The sequence below is a fragment of the Lagopus leucura genome, unplaced genomic scaffold (genome assembly GCF_019238085.1).
Source record: "Lagopus leucura isolate 7727_CA_CO unplaced genomic scaffold, USGS_WTPT01 Super-Scaffold_100004, whole genome shotgun sequence".
Lineage (NCBI taxonomy): Eukaryota > Metazoa > Chordata > Aves > Galliformes > Phasianidae > Lagopus > Lagopus leucura.
The window spans coordinates 54218954-54237853 of record NW_024962264.1 but is presented as its reverse complement, the minus strand read 5'-3'; the positions used below and the strand labels follow the sequence as shown (position 1 = coordinate 54237853).

The following is an 18900-nucleotide window of genomic DNA, read 5'->3' as shown; positions in this document are numbered from 1 at the left end:
TTGAATAAATTAGCATATTTTGAGTCATGCACATAGGAATTTTTATGTGGATGGTAGTATGATGGGAGGAGCATAACATTAGTAGAGCTGTTTCCTTACTGTTGCTGTTTGCCTCATTTACTAACACTAGTAGGGAAGAAAGCTGTCTTAGAAATCTTGTTTTCTCAATAAATTTTACAAATATAGAGCTGCCTATTTAAAGCTACTGTATGTATCCAGGCACATTTTTATGCATGCACAATTTCAATTTACACTTTCTCTGATATACAGCTAGATGAGAAAAATGTTCATCAAGAAATCTTTAAACATTTCCAGGAAAGTGGAATAGTTTCCCTGAACAACATTCTGCAGATTTTTTTTATGACAATAACAATCAACCAAAATTAAAAGATCATTAACATTTAAGTTTAGCACAGGAGCATCCTTTGTGCAACACAAGTACTATTTAAGTATTTTTTAAATGGAAATTTGCCAAAGCCAGGGACATTTTTAAATCTGTGAGAGATCTATCAATGGACAAAAGAGAAAGAAAGACCACATGTTGAGTGCACACTTGATAGTCTGTGCAATTTATTGTGAAGTACCTCTTGTACTAGGCCTGCCACAGAGCCATTGGTTTGAAAGGTTAATGACTGCTGCAATCACAATTTCAATTTACAAGAAATGGGATGACAAGAAACCAAATACAAAATGGAGAGGTCCCACTGTGATGGCAGCTGAGCAACAATTCATCAACAAGAGTGCATGAGGATTGTAAAGCCAGAGTGCTAAGGACAATCTTTTGAGTCTGGGAGGGCTTAGGACTTCCTTTAATCTCGTTTTTCAAGGATAGGATAGATTTTAAATGGCAAAATTGATGAATACTCATAAGTCATCCTTTCATGCTTTTCCTTGTAACAGCTGTTAGGTCATCTGAAAGTGCTTATCTCACTTACTTACATTTTCTGTAATATACCTCTTCTTGTACTTTAAATTTTGACCTTGATTACTACCAAAACAGCCATCAAGACAAGCATTTCAATGCTCTTAGGGCCTTTTTTTGCTGTTGTCCTGTATTTGCTTCATGAAACATCAGATGTTCTACAATGCAGACTCTCTAAAGCTTTCATACATTTACACAGATACAAGGATGCTATCTGACTCTTGGTGCTCCTCATATATAAACTGCTTTTTGCTAGATTTGGAATGCAACTTGTCTGTAAATCAAATTAATGAAAATATCTTTACAGGCTTATATTTTTATTTCTCTTTGAATAAAAAGCTTAATAAATGAAATTTTGTAGACATCACTTATACTAAAGTAATATAGTAATACTTGTTGCTTTCCCATCTGAAGTCAGGAAGTGTGTGTAATTAACATGAAACCATAAATAATAAGTTAGTGGACATAAGCTGGATGAAATTCTGGTTGCTCCTATCTCAGAACACACAACCTAGAATTGGGCAGGATTCAGGGAAGTCAACAGGTTGGAATAAGTTATGTACAATGAAAGATTATACAGACAAAAAAAGTTTTAGATAGGGAAAGAAGAGACTAGACAGGGTTTGTGGCAGAGATGTGTAAAGCAATATCTGACAGAAGTAATGGTAACAGTTACTCATTTTCTCACAGCAGAAATACAATAGCTATTAAAATAGAAGGAAGTTGGTTTGAAATAGATATGAATTATTTTTAAGATAAGGTATAATTATGACATAAATGTAGTTAAAGTACATAAAACTAAAATATGCAGCTGTAACATTCAGTATGGTAAATATTTCAGTATAAGAATGCAAGGTGACAGAACAGTATGTGAGCCAAATGATAACTCTAAATTTCCTCTGTTCTTATATCCTTTCCTTTATATGGCTACTATTGAAAGAAGTATGCTGAGGCATACTAAATTCAACTAAATACAACATTCCAACTCTCCCCTCATCATTGCTGAATTAAAGGCAAATATCACCTCCTTCAATCTGTCCACCAAGACCTCCGGGTCTTTTTCTGCAAAACTACTTTCCAGCTGGATGACCTCCAGCATATACTGATGCATGAAGCACAGAGATGAAGCACGTGGGGTGAAGATATTGACAGGATAGCATTAAGCTGAATTTAAAAAGAATGGTACTAAGAAGGGAGGTGGCCAATGGAAGACAGAATTCAACAAGCATTGTCAAGGGAGATCATTTAAATACAGCCATGGGAGAGACTATAACGCTGTCCCATATCAATGCCTACCAAACCACTCAAACTGTGTTTGATAAAACCTGAACAGGTGACAGGAAAATGAACTAACTCACATAGACAACCTTCTGACAGAGCTGAGACACACTTGCCCTACCCACCCTCTGAAGAGATTAGGTAGCTGCAATCTAGCACCAGGTTTTGCAGTAGAGCAGACAAAGATGAGAAACAAAACAAATCCCAGCTCAACCAAAGGTAACCATTCATTTCTGAAGTTTGAAGCCTGGGTTAAGACTGCTGCTTTAAACTGATTTATAACAGTCATCAGCACTGGACATGTTTTACAGCATTTTTGAAAGTAATTGATAACTTTACAATCATATTAGACACACAAAAAAAATCTGAGTTCCATGCTCATTAGCTCCAAAAAGTTGAGGATATTTATACTTGCATGTCTTTAATTACCATGTACTGATAAGGAAATGAAACACTTTAAGAAAGATGTATTACCATCACAACTCCTTTGATGCAATACATTTTAGAACACAAAAGTAGATCAAGAGCTGGAATTCCTCTTGAAAATTACAGTAAATAGTAACCAATTAAAATACTTCCTTATAATGTATTCTCTTCTTCCATGTGTCATGTTACACAGAGAAGCATCAAGGTCCTTTGTTCTGAGGCTCTAAAAATAACTTTCTTAGAGAAAAGGACAGCAGGCTTACTTTATCCACTACGCTTTTACCTTTCTGCCTTAGATAATTAGGAACATTAGCTCATGATTTGCAATACCTTGGGACTAGTATCATTAACAGGGGAATGTTCTTTAGTACCTTCAGGAAATGAAAGCCTTTGAGAGCAATCATGGTTAATCACTAACATGACAACATTATATACTGTCTGAAAATGGAGATGATACATAGCCAGGACACATTAAGTGACTCTGTATTTTACTTCCATTGTGAGCTTCCAATAAAAATGTTGTTTTAAAGTACCCTTTCACACAGCTTGCTTTCACTACATCACTACTCCTATCATTTCATTAATCCAGCCTCAACACAACTTTTAATCTCTCCTTGAACAGTCTTACTTTACTAACTTAAATTATCCTCTGCTTCATACTTTGCATCTTTTAAACTATTCACTTGTTGCAGATTGATTATTTCCACACTTTATGCATGTTTCCACATGCAGCATTTAACCATGGAACCCCACAAGCTCAATTGAAAGCCATCCTGTACAGCTGAGATCGCAGTGGCATGTAATGTGTGAAGCAGATGGTAAATTAAAAACTGAAGTACTTACATTCTTGAAACCTCTATATAAGATCTGAAGTTCCTTCTTTGTGAATTTACTCTGTGCTTCCAGCAGCTCAAGAGCTTCAGGTCTATGCCGTACTGTGGCCATTTCCATTTCATCTTCTACAGTGTCTGCAAAATGCAAGAGACAGAAAGGAAAAGCTCAACAAGAAATGCAGGATGTAGAAATGTCTATCCTATGTAGGAAAAAAAGAAAATTAGATGACATTATTTTAAAGAATGGTTTTTGTGACCTAAAAGACATGTAAGTTCAAAATGAACGTGTCACAGGGAATCTGCTTTAATGGCTGCAAAGAGTGTGGAACAGCAATGATGATCCAGAGGTCTGGATATTATTACAATATTAATATAAATAGCAGTAGACTGGAAAGCAGACATTCTACAAGGACATACATGACATATTCAGTAGGATTTTGCTGTTTCTACAACCCTCTGAACAAAGAAAAGACCTTATAAAACCTTACTGTGTCTAAGCAATACTGGTGATATTCCCTCTGTCAGTCACTGGATCAGCCTGGGATTCCCAGTGTCCTCCTTTATGGATAACTTTGTAAAATGTTTGGGAAGGATATTCCACATTCAACAGTGGGCCTTACTTTGAGTACAGCATAAGAAATGATTATTCATGGTGAGCAGCTTTAAGGAGGTAACATGAAGATTTCAGCAAATATGAATGCCAATCTACACCTTTAAGGCTCTAATATAGTTCTAAAAGGACATGATTAAAATGTGAGAGTCCAAAAAAATAGCTAAAGCAGTGTACAGTACAGATTTTCTTATACAGGAGTACAAGGCATACATTTGATCCAAATTTTAACATACCGTATATAGTACTCCTGATAAATTCAATCAAATCACTGCCTTTTGCTGGATCGTTATACCAGCTATAGAAATGTAACCTGAACAAAACCTACCTTTTTTTTTTTTTTTTTTTTTTTACTTCTTCAATGGTAAAAATATATTTTTTATTTCATCAGTGGGGGCCTCTGCATTCTTAAAGTAAAGTTTTATTCACCTCAGTTTTTGGAAGATCCCAAACAAAACCCTCCATTAAAACAGTATTATGCTTACATCTTCACATATTTTTTTTTCTGGTACAGTGCAATAATAACTTTCAGTTGCTTGGGAGAAATCTGGCATCAGGAGATCAAGTTCAACTATCCCAAAAATGGACCACTTTAGAATAAAACCAGAGAATCACTGAATGGCTTGGGTTGGAAGGGACCTTGAAGGTCATCCAGTTCCAATCTCTCCACCATGAGAGGCACTCCACTAGAGCAGCTTGCTTGGAGCACAGAATCAGTATATATCAACAACTTGGATAAATGTTCAAAAAATTGTAGGACCTTGTCTTTTCTTCCTGGTAGAGAGAGGTTGTTGCTGGCACTCATCTCAGGAACCTAAGGATTAAAGAAATATTCAAGGTGTGGAAAGGAAGAAAACAGATGTTTAAAAAAAAGAAAAAAAAAGAAAAAAAGAAAAAGTGAGTTCCACTGCTTGAGAGGCTTCCAGTAGAGAATGGATGGTCCAATAGCAGAGGCGATATAATATCAAAAGTGTATGTAATTATTCCTATTTCAGTGGTGGTTTAACTGAAAGACGAGAAAGCAATGTTCTGCTGTAAACTCTAGGCAGGTATATTTCTCATACAGGCATGTCATCAAAATGGTAGTGTCTAAGTGGTTTCCTAAACCATTAACAACGTCCTGTGAAAGAACCAAGACTGAAAGTGAAATGGCAGATCATCACATCGACTTAAAACTCAGATCAAGACTTTTAAACACATGGATATTTTTTTCTGACGTTATTAAGAATTTCTTTCGTGTAACCAAACAGGAGAAATTAACAGATTATTTCTGAATTGTGTCTGAACTGAATTTAGCCAACTTCTGCTCCAAGCAAAGCCTCTGTGCAAGGCAGCATCCACAAGCCTAAATGTTACTGTTCTGAACACAGCATAGAAATATTTACGTACTTTGAAATACACAAACACCTGTACAATGGGCATAAATGCAGATTCCAAAATCTGACAATGTGCTGAACAGAGCCATTAATACAGTGAACCCATGACATATATACATGCGTAGTTTTTTAAATATTTTTTTCACTATGCAGAAAATAAGTAATGTGGTGAGTTTAAGGCAGTGCATATAGTTAGGCTGAAACAGATATCTTCGATGAGCAACATTGGTTCAGTAGATTTTTCAAAGAGTAAACTGAAGTGTTTTAAGATTGCAATGTGATGTGTAACATTAAATGATTTAGGTATTAAAAGGGCACAAGTTTTACAGAATAACTCTTTATTTTACTTCTACTCTGGTGATTTTTTTTCTTCAGTTTCCTCCTAATAGCACTGCTCTTCAGTATGGATATGCTTCGGTTTCTGCTGGTTCCTTCTTACCCTAAATCCCAAGACTAGGTAAGTATTTACCTTAAGAGCGTCAACTGTGAATTCTTTTCAGATAAGATGACCAAGGAGTAAGGACTCATAACTTTAGAAAATCAGCAAGTCATTTAATAGATGTAATTATAGGTGCAAGATAAAAGGCATGGTGTTAGATAAAAAAAATGAACACCGTTAATGCTTTATGGCTTTTCAAATCTGATTCTTAGAACATCATTTTCTCCTGACAGTGTTCCTTGAGTACATTTATTTTATTAATTAAAGCTGCTTCTGTCAAAGTTTTTCAGCTTAGACTCAATGTAGAAAGATTTATTAGAATAAGAAATACAGTGCTAATCCATTTAAAATCATGTTTGCAGATGCCATAACAAAATGTTAAATTCAATCACTGAACCAGACTGCAAATTTACAGAACACTTTGCATTTCATAACTCTTCTGAGAGACATGTTAGTTTTGTCTGGCTCTTTACTTTGGCTTTTTCCAAGTCATTATTTATGAGTGTAAGCATTACAGAGAATGTCTGTAGGAGGAACCAGACATGACATTTTTCATTTAATCTGACAGAAGATATTTTCCAAATCAGTATCACCCATAGACTTATCTGAGAATATCCACTGTGTATTGGCTTATGGGCAAGCTAAAACATATTTCTCTTCCATGCATTCGTGGGATGTTTCAGATGACTCAGACACAATCAATATTTTTGTGAAAAATTCCAATGTAAACACTATTGACAAAAAATCCACCAGTTTACATCATCGTTTTGACGTTTGGTGATAGTTTTGAAAGATCAATATCTGAATTCACAGGATTCTAAGAACATTTCAGTTCTCACCTTTAATAAGAAAATTCATCTCATGTAGCAGTGCAGTTCTATACAGTTATCAAAGCATAATTAAATTGTTCCAGAGTTAAGAATCTGTCTTCCCAATGTTTGGAAAGCCTAACAAAATTCCTGAGCTACATTTTAATTCTCCTTGAGAATATCCAGGGTTTATTTTGCAAGGTTACCAAAGCTTTGCCATCACATTTTTAAGGAATTTTCTCTTCTGTATTCATTATAAAATAACTATAACGACATCATATAGATATGCAGCAGAAATTTTCTCAGGTGTTTAAAAAAAAATGAACTTGAGAATAAATATTGTTGAAATGCCACTTTTATATGTCATGAGTTACACGGACTTTAAATTTATTATCATTTAGAGAGATAGGGACTTACAGGGAAAAAAGGTCTCTATTTGTGAATCATCCAATTACCTAGAGGGATATCTACAAGCTCTTCTGGAAGTTAAATGAATAAATGTAATAAACATAAGGCCAAATATATGTGCCACAGAATGTGATGCCTGTATGTCCTTACTGATGAACATTTCTACAGTGTTTAATGATTTGGTAAAAATGTAGAAGACTACAGTGTGGTGGCAATATTAGTTTTCTGTTAATGAAAAGATTCAGTGTACAGTCTTATCACACTCCATTTCCGTAGCACCTTACTGACACAAACAGTCCAAAAATAAGATCAGTGGGAGCTTTCTGATAATATGCCAACCACGCTGATTAATATACTATAGCATTCATGAGTTACTTGTTCTCTCTCTCTCAAAAAAAAATAAAATTAACACTTATGGCTACCATCACCCAGGCAAGAAAAAAACACACACTTCGACATGTGCAATTAAAATGTGTGAAAATACATCTATTTCTCAAGAGAAGTTTTGTAATTTCTACGGCATTAATGAAAAATTCATCATTTCAGTTCTTTAGTTTCTTCAATCTAAGTTAAGAACTCTTTTTTCACATTTTTCACAAAGTGCTGATATATCTCAGCTGAAAAAGAGAAGCAAGTTCATATTTACTTCTTAATATATTAAATAAATAATCATACGGGTGTCATTAATGAGTTATCTTTCTTCCAGCTAAACAGTAGAGACAGTTTTTAAGGCATTTGCTACAGGAGCTATGCTTTGAACCTTCCATCACATATTAAATAACAAAATGGTAAAATCAATGCGAAAAACAGACATACTCCTTAAATAATGATAAAAATGAATCAAAATTTAGGGCATACCTGTAAAAATTGTGCATATGCGTTTGCCTGTACAGATCCCAAATTTCATCTCCCTTATTTATTTAATAATGGCATGCATACACACTATTCCAAAACCAATCTTAAGTCTAGACCTACCAGTCTAAAATACACAAATAAGAAAAAGCACTCTGAGATGTACTGTTGAATGGGAAGGCTGAAATAAGTTTTTATCTTTATTACTAAAATAACCCTTTTCTGCACATATTCAATTGCAATACACAACTGCACATGCAACTGCAAATTAAGGATTGGCAGTTTTTCAACAAAATACTTGCTTTAAATCTATTCCTAGTAAATTTTCTAAGGAATTCATATTATGTGGTGGTCATTGTAGGTAGTTCTGACTTCATTCCCAGTACATCAGGAATGTTGTTTCTTTCATGCCAGAAGAAATCAAATAGCACATTATGTCAAAATACAAAAACAACAACGTACATCTACAATTTAATGTAATATTTTCATTTAATGTAATATTCTCATTTAAAACAACATCTCATTATATACAAGAGCACAGAGGAAAATGTCGACTTCATCTTTTCTTTTTACTACTTGGTTCTTAAATATGAAACAACTAATGCAAGTTCTACTTTGTCTTCTCTTTCGGCTTGTAAAAATACTTTCAGCTCAAAAAAGCACATTTTGCATGGTCAGAGATTTTGAGAAAATTTAAATATTTTCATGTTACCTGTACAGACAAAAATGTCGCACAGAGATGTGCAAGGAATAAGAACGTGTCGCTCTCCAAACATCAGACAAAGGAATAAAGCCTTCCATTTCTTTTTAGTCTAGGACTATTATTACTCAGGTCATGTAGGTGTAAGCAGTTTCTACTTAAAGCTGTCACTACAGTGAATGCCTTTTTTAAGCTACAGTAAAACACATCAACTGAAATCACAATGAAAATGTTACTGTGCAACCAAATCCTTAGTGCTTTTCATCTTTGAAATCTCAAATGCCTAGGAAGGAGAGAAAGTAACATAGAAGAACAGTCTTCTCTATGGAGGCACACATGAAAAAACTGAGTAGCAGAAAGAAATCCTATGTCCATACCACTGAAGTCTTAGTGCTTAATCTGGGGCCTGTGTTCACAGCCTAGTGGTCTCGGATTTTTCCATGATCACTGGACATGGGGAACTGCTCTTAGAGGCACTTCTTGTTTTATACTGATCAATATGCTTTGCTAAGAAGAGGATACTGGAAGCATAGGGACCACTCAGCATCTAATTTTAGCTGCTAAAATGAGTGCATAGAATAAAGTCAAATTAATCTAGATTGAATTGGGTCCACAGGGATATTTAATATCAAGTTATATCAGCAAAAAAAAAATAGGAATGTATTAGTGTTATTTGTATTAGTGTTATTGCTCTAATTTGTCTTTATCTGGGTTTATATGGATGGTGAATCTGTCCATCTGTTTCTTCCTGTCGGACAGTCTCTGAAAGGATTGTATTTTGTCAGAACATAGGATCAAGACATCAAAGAAAAAGTCAGTGTGCTTGTCCTTAAACTCTACATTCATATAGCTTGTTTTCAAGCTCTATTTTTTTTTTTCTTCCAGATATGTACATCAGGTTTCATTTCCTACAAAGTTTGGTATTACATAACAAAAACGTGTAGGGCCAAGCCTTTCAGCCAAACCAGTCCTGCTGATACTATCCTATGAGCTGGACAGCAAGAACACAAACATTTGTACTTGTGTACAAAAGAGCTACCAATTTGCAAATACAGTGAGAACAAGCATTTAATTTCACCAGTGAACCACTTTCCAGCTAGCCTGCAGAGCATAAATCCCAACCCAGAATCTACTGCAGAGCAGACTCTGGCACTGGTATATTGCCGTTATGCTCTGCACAGACAAATCTGTTAGCAGCCTGTCCATCACTCCTTTTAAACATGAATAGATCATTCATTCAGCAGATATCTTCTCTTTTGAACAAGCAGTTAATGAAAGTACAAATTTTGTTGCATGCAAACCTAAAAAAAAAATCAAAATAAAAATCAAATGAAAAATAAAACTTGCTTTGAGTAACAGGAGATGTCGTTTTGGCAGCCGAGCAGGGCAAGAGCTTCATAAGTCGCTCTTTAATACTGCGTTTGGCACTGTTCTGAGCGTAGAGGAAACCTAAAAAATATATTATCAGTATTGTTAACGTAGGTTTGAGAACAATTTCTGTACATGCTGCAGTTTATCATTATAGCAGAATCTTTATGGGGAAAGGCCAAACAGACAACAGCCATCCTGAATTGCCAAGGGCAACCTGAATTTCTGATCAGGACAACAAAACCATTTTGTCGTATCTTTCCAACAAAGGGGATGTTTTGTATGTGTGCATCCCTGGAAAAGTTCTTATAACCTGCCAAAGTTCTTATAACCCACTTTAGAACATCCCACAAATGCATCAGGTTGTGTATTTGAAACAACACAAAGCAGGTGTGTTTCTAAAGATTTTAATGCTAGAAATACTTTAAAGATTTTTAACTGTATTTAATTAATTATTTGAATTTAGGTTTAATGTGGAAAAACATACACAAACAAACCACCACACAAATAAAAACTTAAGTATATCTTTTGTTGTCCTTTCTGGCAATCTTCTACTTCCAAGATAGAGTTTTTTCATATCGTACATTCAGCAACTAAGATAACCAACCTGGCACTTTTGCCTTTTCTGAAAATTAAATTATTGACTACAATTAACAACCAGTCTACCTTTTCTTTAATATTTGAAGTTTAACATATATATATATATATGTTAAATATGTATGTTATATATGTTATGTAGTTATATATATATATGTAGTTATAGGTATTATTTACATTTTCATCAATATTAACGTGGCTGAATAACCGATGTTGACGTGCCATAAAGTAGGTAAACCAAACTATCCTTATTTATTGAAAAGGAAATTGTTAGCCTAAACGCCTGCAACATCTGACTGATTGACCATTTTATACAAAATGGATGACATGAGCAAACATCTCCTAGATGGGTATTTGCTGCAAATGACTGACTTAACATCTGTACAACAGTTTACCAAATGATTAATGCTCCTAAGAAAGGTAAAGCTCAGTTTGGACTTCATGTAACTCCTGCACTTTTTCACAATACTACATAGTTACACAGGTCCACAGGTCCACAGAATCCATGTAATTACTGAAGGTGTACACAGTGCCTTGAAGAACCCAATGGATTGTGTACTTTTCAAGTTCACAGATTTGATTAAGCAAAAAATTCACCACCAAGAAAGTATGCTGCAGTCTGTGTTGTGTTAATATAGTGAGAGATTATTGTCTTAACATTGATCTTCAAAATAGATATTAATGAAGAGGTGGAAAGCCATGAGATAGTAATGCCGTGATCGTGATTGTCTTCCTTCAAACTGCTATAGAAGAGAATGATAGTAATTCATAGCCAGCAAAGTGATATTCAGAAACTGATTTTTTCCAAACTCATCTTGATTTCATTTGTTAATATTTTGTCATCTAGAGATTTCACAACTGTTATCCCTCACCCAGTCAGTCACAAACTCCCATGGGCTGTGTTAGACTTCTTCATATTCGGGTTAGTTAACTAGGGCTCCTTGCTCTTTAGTTTGATAATTTGTTCTTCTGCAATTGAAGTTAAACCCCAAGACGCACTTTACCCCAGAATTCACAATGGGAACGTCCTAAAACTCATCTCCATACCACACCAGCTGGAATTGTGTTTTTTTGTCTCAAGAGGTGCTCACACTTCACACAAACTGTTCTAACTAGAGCATGCCCTACACACCTTTACATCTAGATACTGCTGTACTGAGATATGTTCTGTATATGGATAGATTTTAGGCATACGAGACAAACTTTAAGAGTGGCTGCTATTTACCATAATTTATATCTGCAGTTGCAACAAATAAAGAAAGCAATTGTTTAAACCTCTGATTTACAGAGATTTAAACTAAAGAACTGTTAATCCACAACTGTATAAATAAAAGTATAATATGTGTAGTTTATAGTACAATATGTGTATAGTAGAATATAAAAATTATGGTGTATGCATTGTAAATTATGAAAGATTTATAGATTACCATACATTCATAATCTACTATATCTAAACCTAGACTAGACCCATCTTAACTCTTTACACATTTATTCAGACATATGTCTTTGCTTTACTGTGTATTGCCCTACTGTTACAGAAACAGGTCAAACCAACCCAGCAGAGAACATCAATCAAAGAGAACTTTGCAGGAGTTTTTAGAGGCAAAACATCTCTCTTCCTAAATGCACTTGTTTTCATTGCAAATGTTCTGCAGCCAGCATGAAAACAAGGGCAGGTAGCCACTTTTTGTTGGTAGTCTTCTGCTCAGCAGAATAGCATTCTGGCTTGCATCCCCCCTAATAACACAAGATGGACTGTTGGTGTTGTAGCTGTCCTTGTACTTAAATTCTTACACAACCTTCGCTACAGCAACTTCCCACTACTAAAAACAGCTCTCTCTTGCCTTGCTTCCCACCTCATTGTTGACCCTTCTATAATGGGATTCGGGTGTTAAACTTCAACCTAGAAGGCACACACATCTGAGCACTTTTCTCTTTCCTTTATTTGGTAAAGCCAGAAGATAAGCTTCCGGTGTTTAAGTCTTGCTCAACCTTTTACTCAGCACTATTTACAGTCCACTGGCCACATCCAGCGTCTCAGCAGTACAGCTTGCTGGAATTTGCATTTTTTCACTTACAGTACTTAAAGTCTTCTGAAGAAGGTGGGAAAAAATGCCTATATTGTATTTTAGTTCTTTAGTTTGGAAGAGGCCTAATATAAAGTGTGAAAGCCAAGCTTACATTTTCCTGGATCTAAAAATTTGGTAGGAGTTGACAACGATTCTGGAGGGGAAAAAAAAAAAAGCATGAAGTGTTTTCTTGGCATACTGGTTTGCACTCAATTTCAGCTGTATGTTCAAATTTCTCCCAGGACCTTAAGAGCTGTCAGCCCCACTAAACTGCTAATGTTTCAGCACAGATGGAAGAGCAAGGGAGACAAAACGAGTGCAGTTTTTCATATTCATAGTTCAAGACTTGTGGAAGTGAGCCAAATCAGAATGTGTTCCTTCTATGTGGTGAGCCTGGGAATGAAACAAAATGATGTACAACAGAAATATTTATAAGTCTCAGTTTTTGGAAACACCTGCTGAGGAACTGAGTTATCATTAAGCTACTCCATGGATCCTCAACATTTTTAGCCAAACTGGGAAAGCTTTCTTGCCAATCCCATTTCTATGTACAGACATAATTTTAGTGATTCATCCTGTTCTGCCCCATCTGTTTTTCATTCCAAAATACATCTTTTAGCTTCACAGACCACACAACCCTATAAACTACAACAGATCTACAGGGAGGAGCCATAAAGGTGTTGAGCAGAAAAAATGTACAGCAGCATTTTAGGGATTGCTTTGAAACACTTTCAGGAATAAGACTGCTGTCCTTCTGTCTCAGTTCCCTTGTACACACTGTTTTACATCAGATTTCCAGGGGCAGACTGAGATGAGGAGCTGGCAGCCACACTTACCTACCAACCAGTTAGAGGTCAGAATCAAAATGGAATTCCAGAAACCAACAGTGCTTAGCGTGGATTGTAAACAAAAAGTAGAGAAAAAGGGATTTTGCCTAAAACAATAATCACAGAATGGAATACGTTGGGCATTTGTGGGGTGGGAGATAGGAAAAAGAATAAAAGAAGAGATGAAATACTTAATAACACCGGAGAGAAGGACATAGAGATGTGTGAAAGCACAAACAATTTAAAACAGAGAAATGACCGCTCTTTTTTCCTTTCAGTATTTGTTAAATTTCCCAAATACAGCTTTATTATTCAGATAACACCGCCACAATAAAACTGTGCAGATTTTCAAAATAAAAAACTTCTGAAGTTATAAATAGTTTCTATGTTTAATGCAAACATTATCTAATACTTTGTCATCATTTCCAGGAGCTCAAACGCAAAAAAAACCTGTAGAGTTTCCCCAGTACAGAGCTTGAAAAATCTCACATGAAACGGCCCAGGTGAGCATATGAGAAGATACACAATGAACCAGATTTGACTGCTATTCTGAGCTATGCAGTTTCCTTTTATTTTTCCCTCCTTTTATTTTATTTTATTTTTTTTTTAATTCTTCCTTATGGGGAGAGCACAGAAGTTTTTAATTAACTGTACTACATACAAATTATCACACAGCAAACTGTATCAGCATAGAGAAGGTTATCATTTAGGGATCTAGGAAAGAAACAGATAAGGAAGAAGGCTTTTTAAGTTAGAGGAGTACTAGATCAAAGGAAAAAATACTTGAAGAAGAGTTCAGAAATGATACAGATAAATTTAAAAAATAAAAATGAAAAAAAGCCTGTTAAGCACAATGTTTTTGTTAGGCTCTCTTACTGTTGTAAGCAGTAAATAGTTGTACATTATTATTAATGAAACTCCTGATTTAGTATTGTTCAAGGGGATTTTAGAAGTGAAATAAAAATGCTGAACAACAGAGCTTAACTGCCAACAGCTTTGTAATGCAGCATTTTCTGAAGGACTGTTAAAAACTGATGTATACATGAGAATCTAAAGAATTATTTTTTGTTTTTCATTCGGCTTTGATTCAAACATATTTTTATAGCTTTTAAGGAATGACAATTTCTCTCAAAGAAACAAGCAATTAGTATAGACTCTGAGCCAAAGAAAATCTGCAAGCAATTCAAGAATGTTTAAAATTCAGGAAGGACACTCCGCTCAGGGAAAGCCACACTGGCTACTATTCACAGTCAATACAGTGCAGCTGAAATAGATTGGCAGATGAAATCAGAGATGCTGAAGGAACCTTTAACTATCGAGAAAAATTCTCATCTAATTTGTGCTAGAGATCTTGCAGATGGCTTCTAGAGACAAAGATTGAAGAGAAAAGAAATATTCTCACAGCTTAAGAAAGGTGGACACTACAGCAGGAGCAAAATAGGCACTAACACTAAGTAGACTCACCTGGATATTTCAATGGCAGTATACCTAACCATCAAGAATCTCCAGAGACAGCTTTGGGGAGAGGCAACATGGGTTTGTAACTGACAAGTAAAGGGAGACAAGAAGAACATGAAGATTTGAGGGTATTTGGGATATGAGAGGTTTGGGCACAGTGAACAGTCACACCAAGGTTGTGGGCACCCTGCCCTGCGGTGTCATCCACTGGAGTTGGGGATCTCCCCGCCACTCAGTGCAGCAAGTGGGGATCTCAGCCCCAACCTTGGGATTGGGAATGGTGTATGTTCCCTGCAGCAGGCTATGGCCAGCAAATAGCATGAATGAGGGGTGCTGTCCCGACAGTTGGAGAATCCTTGGTCCCCCAGGTGCTGGAGGCAGCAGCTACTTACAACATCCCCGTACTTTACAGAGAATGGTGCTTTTGTATTTTATAGAAATTTGGGTAAGACTAGTAACAGACATTTTAAATGAATAACTTCTAGCATATGTCTTCATAGTGTTCACAATATTATTCAATTAGTCTGAGTGGAAACAATTAACCTGCAGTGCTAGAGGCTGTCATTGTAATGTGTTGCGGTTTTTTTAATGCTTTATATGAATTTAGTTCTTATGAAAGATGTCTCATCAAAAGCTCAGAGAACTTTCACGAAACAGTTAAATGAAACCAGTGCACACTTTTCAATTCTGCTGAACTAGCCCCAAGGGAGTCAGCTGTAACCTAGATCATTCAAATGGAGTTCACTTCTAAGACCATTGTCAAAGTCAACTTCAAGACAGAAGCAACTGGATCTAAAGTATATATTCTCCACTTAGATTGCAAATTTTGGTGCTTTGAGGTGATAATGACATTACACCACACCTTCTTACAGAAGTTACCAAATCCCTAGTAAACACTGATAGTTTTAAGCTGCTGCTGCTGCCTAAACTGCTAGTTTTCTTTCTTGAAGTAAAATGCTCTATGTGTCATTGGTCTGAATCTTGCTACTGTAGCAATTACATTTTTGAACAAGACAGAAAAGGGAAACGACAAAGTAATGAAGAATACACTTTTTCTTTTGCAAAGAGACTTTAAGAAGCCAAAAATAATGCCTTTCACTATGTACTTCATTAAAAAAGTTATAAAATAAAACTAGAAGAAAAGAATATAAATCCTTCCCATTTCTCAGCTATGAGCATTTTCCTTCTAATCTTAGCAAAAGAAATTAATTGAGCTATTCCAAGCTACTTTTTGAGATTAGAAATTGCTTTTACTGTAAGCTTTGGCCATGAATTGGGAAGGCATCTAATCTATTTCAAAAACATCAGATTATTAATGAGCAACAGCCTGAAAAAATGTTAGATAATCATACACTGTCATAACAAATTTACCTGACTCATGCAGTAGGTATGAGAAAATACACCAATAAGCTATTTCTGTTAGTTTTTTCTATGAATTACAGTTCAAAAGGTTGGCAAATTCACAAAGCATCAGCAAGACAATTAGAGCAAAGTTCTTTCCATTTCAGTGGGCAAAAGTGCTAATAAAATTAGTTGTTTTGAACAAAGACATATAAAATTTGACTTATAAAGTAACTTTGACACCAGATTGCACAAAAACATTAGAAAAAAAAAGTTCAACTGATCACTGGCTTTTTATCCTGATGTTTTTCTAACCTTTGCAAAGGACCCAAGGGAGCAGTAACACTGAAACATAAAAGAAAGGTCACTTGCTGTATAACAGTTTAAAACATTATTTTTGGATGGCTTTTTAAAAGTGCTTTTTACTATGAACTAATACTTGCACACACAGGCATACACAATTCTGACCACAACATTCTGATACTACTTACAAGTCTTCCCTGTGGCAATTCAGGCTGCAAGATAAGAGAAACAAACCTCTGCAGAAAGTGAAGGTATTTGATTACATCCTCTTGATTTTGCACCTCTTCTCCCTGCTTAAAGGACTTCTCAGCTGTTAGTGCTCACTTTCTCTCTTGCCTGTAGTTTCTATTCCACCATATAACCTTTTTATAATAGTTCGCACTTGTGCATCTGTTACATTCCTTTTTTTAGTAAATATTTCCTGCAGTCCATTCAAACTCTGCTACAAAGACAATTTTCCCACTTTAAGTGTATTGCCCTGACATAAATGCAGTGCTTGCTGCTTTGCAGCCTTTATAAACATCCCTCCTATACTTCCCTTCCTACATCAGTCCATCACCAATGTTCCCCTCCTGTCTTGGGAAAGTCTCTAGTTACTTTAACATAGCACACGTCTTCCTTTCTTCCCTCGGAGATCACCCATTTCTCTCAATTTTCAGGTAGGAGTTTCACTCTTTCTACTCATACCACTGCACGCAAAAGGTAAGGAGAACTGTTCATGTGTTCTTTTTTAACCATACCCTAAAACTTTTCTATTCATAGCACGAGACTGAATTTGTACTTAGAAACTTGTAGAGCTGTGACCATGAATAAAGACATATAAGATGTGCTGCTTTGTATTATTTGTTCCGTATTTCTGTTGTTATTGCTGCTTTCTCATCTACTTGGTTGCTTTGGACAAAGACATTAATCTACATTCTCACGACAACTACTACAATAAATCCAAGCTAGACCTGATCCTTAGGTACTCTTATGCAGAACTATATAAATTTAAAAATAAAATAAAATGAATCACCTAAAAACCAGTACTAGATAAAACATTAGTGCAACTACTGAACAGGAATAAGTGACTTTAACTTCACTCAGAGAGCCCCGCAGTGCTCTGTCATGGGCTATGAGGCACAAACTTACTTTCAGCCTGAAGGAGCTTTTAACTGTGACGGAAGGCTATGTGCCGGGACTGCATTTCTCACAGTCTAAATCTTTGTGCTTGGAATCAGTTATTTCCAAATGTGTCATAAATGTGAGCTTTCTCTAGAAGAAAACAGGAGACCTGGTTACCTAAGAATGCTTAGGTATTCAGTAACATTATTGACTCAGTCTTCACCAGAAAGTGCTTTATCCACACCATGCAAGGAAGGATGTGGACTGGGAGAATGAAGAAGGACATACTGTATTAGAAGAACAGGTTCAAGATCATTTAAGGAACCTAAAGTTACATGAGTCCATGGAACCTCATGAGATGCATTGTAGGATCTTGAGGGAACTGGCAGATGCAATTTCTAAGCCAATCTCCATTATATTTGAGAAGTTGTGATAGTCCAGTGAAATTCTCACTTACTGAAAAGGGGAAACAACCCAATTTCTAAAAAGGGGGAAAAAGGGAAGGTCTAGGGAAAAGCATGCCACTTGGTCTCACTTCTGTGCCTGACAAGATCACAAAGCAGATCCTGGAATATATGATATATATATATATGATATGAAACTGAGATGGTTACTGAAGTAGCGTGGCTTCACTAATGACAAATCATGTCTGACAAATTTGATTGCCTTCAACAATGAGATTATAGCATTAGTGGATAAGAGTATAGCAACTGACATCATTTACCTGTACTCGTGGTTTTCTGAAACAGTTTTGCAAACCAACCAACAGAAACCGTGCTATGGGTAGAGGAAGCAGTGTGTAAAAAAGTACAGAATGCCTTGGAAGAGAAACACTACAGCTACTGTCAGTTGTTGAAGACTTTCTTAAGCAATAGACTGAAATACTATTTGCAAAGAGAATACCTTTCATTTTTAGTCTTGGGCATGTACTGAAAAATTATATACATATCAGAATTCTTAGTGTAGGATACCACCAGTACTTACAGGAAGACCAACAATTCTAACTTATCTAACAGGAATTAAAAGAGGAAAAATATCAGTCTGGTGATATATTTTCTGTATGTGAGGAAAGAAGCCATAGTGAAGGAAGTCTCCAATTTTAATGTATTATTTAAAAAAGGGTCACTCACACCTAACTCATCTATTTTGGTAAATCCAGAATTCATCAGAATTTTTCATC

At 35.6% G+C, this 18900-nt stretch overlaps 1 protein-coding gene across 4 annotated transcripts in view; it reads right to left on the bottom strand.

Moving 5' to 3' along the window:
* The window catches only part of KCNIP4 (potassium voltage-gated channel interacting protein 4), a 287455-nt gene that overhangs the window by 36492 nt on the left and 232063 nt on the right, over nt 1-18900 (bottom strand). For 3 of the 4 annotated variants that reach the window (XM_042871715.1, XM_042871713.1, XM_042871716.1), the window contains exon 2: nt 3470-3594. In XM_042871715.1, the coding sequence (XP_042727649.1) occupies nt 3470-3594 (125 nt within the window). Of the gene's footprint in view, nt 1-3469; nt 3595-4829; nt 4884-18900 lie in introns of all 4 variants that reach the window. The other variant, XM_042871717.1, reaches the window with a different exon arrangement.